At 47.7% G+C, this 8384-nt stretch overlaps 1 protein-coding gene across 1 annotated transcript; it reads left to right on the forward strand.

The window, feature by feature from the left end:
- The first annotated feature begins 5731 nt into the window (after window positions 1–5731).
- LOC147851228 (uncharacterized) lies at window positions 5732–8114 on the forward strand. Its single transcript, XM_087336054.1, has one exon. The coding sequence runs from the start codon at window positions 5864–5866 to the stop codon at window positions 7946–7948; it is 2085 nt and encodes a 694-aa protein (XP_087192180.1). The 5' UTR covers window positions 5732–5863; the 3' UTR covers window positions 7949–8114.
- Window positions 8115–8384: the final 270 nt, after the last annotated feature.

Below are 8384 nucleotides of genomic sequence, written 5' to 3' on the forward strand. Positions count from 1 at the left end.
GCCTGGCGTCTAAGTTCAGAGCGTTCCGAACGACGGTGTGTACAAGGGAGAATACGCCGTCATTTTTCGACTTACAGTCAATGCTCCTTGTAGAGGAGAACCACGCCGATGCGTCAACTACCGCACCCATTGACATTTGGATGTTGTACAGGGAAGCGGATCGGTCCCGTGGGCGTGGTGGACAAGGCGGGTCGGCACGCAATGGAGGCGGCCGGCAAGACCAGGAACAAAGGCACAGAGAATGGGCCGACAACAGTTCCGGACCCTCCGGGAGCAGGGGGAGTCACGGCGGCACCGGAAGACGGCAAGAGAAGACTACAACGGAATGTTGGTACTGTAGCAAAAAGGACCACAGAGAGAGCGAGTGCTGGAGAAAACGCGCCGATTTGGACAAATCCAGATCCGGCAAGGCCGGCAAGGATGGCCGGCAAAGCTCGTACTACGCGAAGGGATCGGGAGGATCCAAGAACGGTAACGGGCCAGCCTTCGTGATGAAGCACGAGGCGAACTTGATGAAGAAGACCACCTCCAAATCGGAGGAAGTGTGGTATGTTGATTCCGGTGCGTCGAACCACATGACGAACCACAAAGAGTGGTTCTCCTTTTTGGAGAAACCGGATCAACCAGGAGTAGTCGAAACCAGAGACGACACTCCGCACCCAATTGTGCACGTCGGAGAAGTCCCTTTGAGCCACGTCGAACAGAAGGGGAAGCTAATGAACGTATTACACATTCCGACAATCACGAAGAACCTGGTGTCGGTCAGACAGATCGTCGACCAGGGGATGCAGGTGTGGTTTACGCACCTCGGGTGCTTCATCGGGGAAGAGGGTCGGTCAAAGAGACGGGAGGATGTTTATCCTCGACACCAATGACGTCGGCACCGCTCTGTTTGCAAAAGGACAGAAGGTCGAATCGGACATCGACCTGTGGCACAAGCGGATAGGCCACGTCAATTACCGGAGGCTTCAAGACCTGCAAACGAAACAAGTTGTTTTCGGTTTGCCAAAGTTTAGCGGTCAGAAGGCCCAAGTATGTGAAGCCTGCCAACTCGGGAAGCAACACCGGCGGCTTCCATTCCCCACCGAACATAACTGGAGACGTAACAAGCATTCAAATGTGTGGGGACAGACACAGAATGTTAGTCTTGGCGGGAGTCGATATTTCGTCTCCTTCATCGATGACTATACACGGTACACATGGATCTACCTCATTGAGCGGAAGAGTGAAGTCTTTGAGTGTTTCCGGAGTCTCCAAAGCATGGTGGAATGGGAATCGGAGAGGAAGATCAAGTGCCTGCGGTCGGATGGTGGAAAAGAGTACTTTTCCGGCCAATTCAACAGTTATCTGCAGCAAAAGGGAATTCGGCGAGAGTTCAGCTGCAGATACACACCGCAACAGAACGGTGTTGCCGAAAGGAACAAATGGGTCGCTTATTCTACTGGGCGGAGGCAGTCCGAACAGTTGTCTACATCCAGAACTGGATCGGTGACAAGGTGTCAGCTCACGAGCTGTATTTCGGGTGCAAGCCGAATTTGAGACACCTTAAGATCTTCGGTAGCATTGCATATGTGCATGTACTGGAAGAGAAGCGGAGGAAGCTGGATGCAAAATCGGAAAAATGCATCCTAATCGGCTATGCTCAAGAGCAGAAGGGTTATAAGTGTTATAACCCCCGGACAAAGCAGGTCCGAGTTAGTCGAGATGTCGAGTTCGATGAATCGGCATCGTGGTACTCCTTACCGGCTCCGACTTCCGAATCCGACCCGGTGCCAGTGGATGAGGCTAGTGAGCCTGAACCGGCCCAGGTAGAGGATGATGAAGCGTGGACTCAAGATGAGAGTCTGGAATCGTTCCGGTTGAGCAGGCCAAACGAGAGACTGAGTCAATCTGACCAGTCCGATGAGGAACCGGCGAGTAGTGGAGACTCTGCCATGCAGTCTCCGCGCAAGGAACCGAGGCGACGGTTCACACGCAAAGAGAAGGGGAAGAAGAAGATGCCAGAATTCGAAACCGGCAACGATGAGTCAGATCAGTGTGCATCCGACTCTGGCAAGGAGAAAGGCGGATCTTCGGCAACGAAGACCGAACCGGCCAAGAAGGGCCTCAAACCGGGTAACAGTGAGTTACGTCAGTCCACCCGCTAGAAAAATCCCATCAAGCGGTACAGGTACAATGAGTACATGGCGCATCACTATGCGTACATGACTAAGGTGGCGGAAGTGCGTGAGCTAGAGAGCTACGCAAAAGCAGCCAAGGACGCAAATTGGCGTGCCGCTATGGAAGAAAAAATGCGGGCACTTGATGTCAACAAGACATGGGACCTGGTTGACCCTCCTTGTCACTGTAAACCGGTCGGATGCAAGTGGATATACAAGGTAAAGTACAACGTCGACAGTTCTGCTAACCGGTATAAAGCCCGATTAGTGGCGAAGGGATACGCGCAGACCCACGGAATTGACTACGACGAGACCTTCGCTCCTGTAGCGAAGATGACGACGGTTTGAGTGGTGTTGGCGGTTGCTGCGGCAAGGGGGTGGCATCTTCATTAGATGGATGTGAAGAATGCATTTCTTCAAGGTGATCTTGAAGAAGAAGTCTTTATGACTCAGCCTCTCGGTTTTCAATCGGAGATGAACAAGTTGGCGGTATGTCGGCTGAAGAAGTCATTGTACGGCCTGAAGCAAGCCCCTCGAGCTTGGCATGCAAAGATCACGCACCGGTTGCGTAAGATGGGTTTTGTGGCCTCCAAATCAGACTCTTCATTGTTCATTTGGCAAGGCTCAGCCGGTCCGGTATGTATACTACTGTATGTTGATGATCTAGTCATCACCGGACCGGGTCTTCCAGAAATCAAATGCGTCAAGTCCCAGTTGTTGGACGCATTTGAGATGAAGGATCTGGGGGACCTTCATTATTTTCTAGGGATCGAGGTGATCCGAAACCCCGACGACATATTACTCTCACAACGACATTACGTCTTGAATATGCTGTACAGGTTCAGCATGACAGAATGCCGACCTGTCTCCACACCCTTGGACCGGAACCAGAAGCTTCGTCCCAACTCCAGACCGGCCTGCAACGAGAAACGGTTCCGACAAATTGTCGAAAGCCTTATTTACTTGACTATCACACGCCCTGACATCAGCTATCTGGTCGGAATGATAAATTAGTTCATGCAGAAACTGACCGTGGAGCACCTTTAGTGCGCGCAACGGATACTGCGATATGTAAGCGGCACGAAGGACCGGTGACTGTTATACCGGCGAGGTATAACCGAAGAGCTCATCGGTTACACGGATGCTGATTGGGCCGGCGATGCATCAAATCGCCGATCAACCTCCGGTTACATGTTTTCCCTAGGTAGCGCGACTGTTGCATGGAGCAGCAAAAAGCAACCAACAATTGCTCTGTCGAGCACTAAGGCTGAGTATCGGGGCGCTACCATTGCCACCTGTGAAGCCATTTGGCTTCGGCGACTGCTGCAAGACCTACGGATCGAGGTACCGACCCCGATTCTGTTCTACTGCGACAACATAAGCAACATGCAACTCGCCAAGAACCCCGTATTCCATGCTCGCACAAAGCACATAGAAGTGCACTATCACTTCGTGCGTGAGCGTGTCCTGAGCAATGAGGTTGAACTTCGGTATGTTCACACGGATCGGCAAGTTGCCGACATCTTCACTAAGCTGCTCTGATCGGACAAGTTGCAGCACTTCACCGAAATGCTTGGTGTTCAACATCTCGACGTGCCACACTGGAGGGGGAGGACGAGCGAAGACATCGGAACGGGCAAAGGCAAAGAGACTGTTGCCGACACCGGTAAGGGAAGAACCGGAAGAGGGGGAGACAAGGGGGTTGAAGCAGCCGAGGATGGAAGCAAGGCCAAGACCCGGATGTGGTCTGATGTTGTGAAGGGCCTTAAACCGAAAGATGAGTCGAAGGATATCGACTCGGACAAGAGCTGAAACGAATCGGGGACAGCCGATTCGGATCAACAGACGGATCCGGATGAACCGAATCAACTAGAGGTCAAGCAGACACGGATGCAGCGGAAGTCGATGCCATCGCAGAGGAACCGACGGATCGGCAAGCGTCGGAGTCATAGCAACGAAGGAGCTGAGAGGGGCCTATTGAGCAGACATGCCGACCGAGAAGGTCGAGGCGCGCCGAACTAGAAGGTTCGCGGCAAATGGGACCGGACCGAACGAGGAGCGCGAGCAAGGCGAAGCGACGCCAGGAGAAGTCGGTTGGGAGAACCGGCTGCCACAGAGACTGACACTAAGATCCAACCTCAAGTTGAGCTTGAGGGGGAGTGTTGAGCGGCAAGCTCAACTAGAGCCGGATCGGCTGAATAAGCCTGAGCCAGCAAGTGAGACGGATCGGTAAGCTGTGAGCAACCAAGCCGGCAAGCAACAGAGCCGGTGAGCTGGGGAGCCGGTTAGCCGGATCCAATCAGTAACCGGAAGCCTAGTATTAGTGTAGACTACTAGGCAATTATAGTCTCTTAGTAAGTGTTAGATGCTTGTGTGAGCATTGAAGTAAGCGGTACATCTGTCAGTCCCACGAGGACTTGTATAAATAATGCTACTAAGCATAGTTGTATGTACAGAGTGTTTTTATTGTTTTTGAATAGAGCCTTGAACTTCTGCTCTCTCTGTCTCTCCCGTGTACTCTATGTATTCCCTACCTTCTCTATTTTATAACGCTTCCACAAGTAATCGTTTACAATCCGACTCCCCCCTACTGCAACAACATGAGCAATATTCATCTGGCTCGGAACCCAGTGTTCCACACGCGCACGAAGCATATCGAAGTGCACTATCACTTCATCTGAGAGCGCGTTCAAGCTGGAGATGTCGACCTTAACACATCAACACGAATCTTCAGACAATCGACATCTTCACGAAAGCCATAGGAGCCAACAGGCTTCGGCAATTCATGTCAGACCTTGGATTGATGATCCCTGACTTGCCAAGCTTGAGGGGGAGTACAAGAGAGAACCGGATATCGTCTGAACCGGATACCAACTGAAGCGGACATCAACCGAAAGAAACCGACCCAAGTTGAGCTTGAGGGGGCATGTTGAGAATCAAGCTCAACATAGTCTAATGTGTGAACACACCTTTGAGAATCTATAAGCAGTCAAAGGTCAAAAGTCACCACTACTCTATACACATTAACTATGTGTCACAGAATCATATTCTATGACACATAACTAATGAGTTTCCATATTTCCCATGACCCATGAGCTTATATAGCTCTAGAGAGAGAGTGGTGTGTAATGAAGAGAGAGGGCGACTTTATATAAAGCACCCTCCTCATACTTCATATAGGGTCGGTTGTTGCTCCTTGTAATGCTACATTTTTGTACTAAATATTCTCCTTGTTAATATACACATTCTTCTTGAGTACTTCATTTTCTCTTGTCTATCTTGTGATTCTCTTCTCTCCTCTTTCCACACACACATAACACACATCTCTTCCGTTGCATAGAATCATATTCGATTCTTTACAATGGGGATATGCATTGGTCCCTGTCACTTGGTGATGGGAAAGGAAAGCAGCAAATGAATGTATTAATGTATTAGTAGTATATAGGTACTCAAGCAATGACATAATGACATGTGGTCGAATGGGTGGAGAAGTTTATATGTATGTAATTTTGTCGATGGTAATGGAGGGAGAAACACGAAACAGAGCCAAAGATGGAGCCATTCCCATTCATTCATTCAATTTCTTGGACTACATAAATTGAAATTATGGCGCTAAAACGTGCGCATGCATCTCCATTTCTCCTGGCTCTTCTACAGACAGACGCAGAAAGAGAGAGAGAGAGAAATAGAGAGTTTGTGTTTCCATGGATGAAGAATTCTTTCTTCAGACGCCAGTTTCCTTGACGCAGGAGCAGAGGTATCGGATTGCGCGGCAGAAGGAGCTCGCCCTTGCCAAACGATCAGCCAGAGATCTCCCCAGGCACCCTTCCATATCTGCACAGATTCATGAATATGATATCGCAGGAGCAGATACGAAAGGCAAGCTCCCTGCATCTACTCATCGCGCATCTCATCTTCTAAGAGAGAAAAACGTTAGCTCTTCAGATCGTTCCTACCTTCCTAATCCGTTCAGAAAATTTTCTTTAAAGCCTTTCTCCCCGCCTTTTCAAGTTGTCATTGATCTCGAAGAAGAAGACAGCCACGGATGGAAGGAAGATGCTAGAATTAGGTCTGAAAATCAACACAAAAAAGATCAAGCTCGAGAGAGAACTTCAGAATGCCTACATCCTCTTCCAATCTCTTTGAAAACCAACATGAACACGAACCCCAATGGACCATCACAGAGAATGCATAGTGTGAAAGAAGTTATAGATTGTGATGCACCATACTCAGGCGGGGCTATGCATGTACCAAAAAGTAAAACTGAAAGTTATTCGAGATCCGAGAATAACAGTATAGAAAAAGGGGAATGGAGGTCAGTCCGAAAGAGGAGCCTGCCTGGAAGTATATTTGGCAAAGTGGAAAGCTCCAGTCTTCACACTGGTATCTCAAATGCAAAGAACAAGTTTGATATGGGAACTGTTTCAATCACTGAGCATCCTTCCAAGAAACGCGGCGGCAAGCTTGCCTTATCTAGTCAGCAAAGAAATGTGCTTCTCGCTATCTCTTCTGGGAAGTCAGTCTTTCTTACTGGCTCTGCAGGAACTGGGAAAAGCTACTTGCTGCAAGAAGCAGTATACACCCTGAAGAACATGTATGGTGCAAATTCGGTTTTCATAACAGCATCTACTGGCTTGGCTGCTTGTGCAATTGGTGGCATGACATTGCACTCATTTGCTGGCATTGGGCTTGGCACTGGTCCAAAGAAAGATCTGGTAAACAAAGTGGGCACTAAAAGAGATGCAAGGAAACGGTGGATCGATTGTAAGGCCCTTATCATTGATGAAATCAGTATGATCGATGGGGAGCTTTTTGACAAGCTTGAGTATGTGGCCAGCATTGTTAGAGGACCAACAGGCAGAAATAAAGTATTTGGTGGGATCCAGTTGGTTGTGACAGGGGATTTCTTCCAGCTTCCACCAGTACAACCAGAGAATCCAGCAAAGTATTTTGCTTTTCAGGCAGATTGCTGGAATAAATGCTTCGATTTGCAAGTTGAGCTAACAGAGGTTTTTAGACAATCAGACTCTGAATTTGTCAAAATGCTGAATGAAATCAGAAAAGGATATTGCTCGCCATCAAGTGAGGCCAAATTGAAGTCTTGTAACAGACCATTGAAGAGTACAAACATGGGTGTTCTATTGACTAAGCTCTATCCTCGCAAGATGGATGTCAGTAAGGAAAATGAACAGAAATTAAGGTCTCTTAATGAAGAGACTAGAGTTTTTATTGCCAAAGATGATAGCAAAACGGACTTTGCAGCACGACAGCTAGACAATGTAAGAGCAGTGAAAGAGCTTTGCCTTTCTGTTGGGGCCCAAGTAATGCTTGTGAAGAATGTGGATTCAGGTGTTGGTCTAGTCAATGGTGCCAGAGGTGTTGTTGTACGCTTTACATCTATTGAAGAGCTTGATGAAGGGAAGGATCTTGCAAAAAAAATCAGTACTAGTGGTGTATGGCCAGTAGTCCTATTTGCATGTGATGGTGTGGAGAGGTTATTACGTCCTGAAAGCTGGACTGTTTTAGATGGTAACACTGAAGTTGCAAAGAGAACTCAAATACCTTTGGTTTTGGCATGGGCTCTTAGTGTGCATAAATGTCAAGGGATGACTCTCGATAGAGTGGAAATTGATCTCTCAAGATCATTTGAATATGGCATGGTTTATGTAGCATTATCCCGTGTAAAAGGTCTGGATGGGTTAAACTTACTGGGTTTTGATACATCTCGAATCAAGGTACATCCGAAGGTTCTGCAGTTCTATGAAGAGTTGCAAGCTGGCCAGCTTTAACTGATGAGTGATTTTGCTCGGTTGAAGAGTTGCAAACTGATGGGCTTTGAATCTTTTAAATTTTGGGTTCACGGTATATGACATGGCTAATGGGGCAAATATTTTAACCAATGCCCAGAGTCTCTAATTTCATAGGAATCCTGTATGGAATTTTGTTAAATTCTTTTCAAACATTGATTGCCATAATTCGTCCGTCATTTTAGTTTTTATCTCATGGTGTTAGTATTTGATGGTTCTGTACTGTCATTTTACTCGGCTTATCTGAGAGTCGGTCAACAATTTTGCATTCTATTAAAATCTGGCAATAATTCCATGAATCCATTAATTGGTAATAGTTCATGCTCCTCTCTATAATCTCTCCATAATGGATGCATCCAATGATTCCAATCAATTAACTACAAATTTACTATTGTCAAGTTTGATCTACTAGTTTATA

Source organism: Azolla caroliniana, unplaced genomic scaffold (assembly GCF_043228905.1).
Source record: "Azolla caroliniana isolate FFs.n. ecotype wild unplaced genomic scaffold, voAzoCaro1.0.p SCAF_20, whole genome shotgun sequence".
NCBI classification, from domain to species: Eukaryota; Viridiplantae; Streptophyta; class Polypodiopsida; order Salviniales; family Salviniaceae; genus Azolla; species Azolla caroliniana.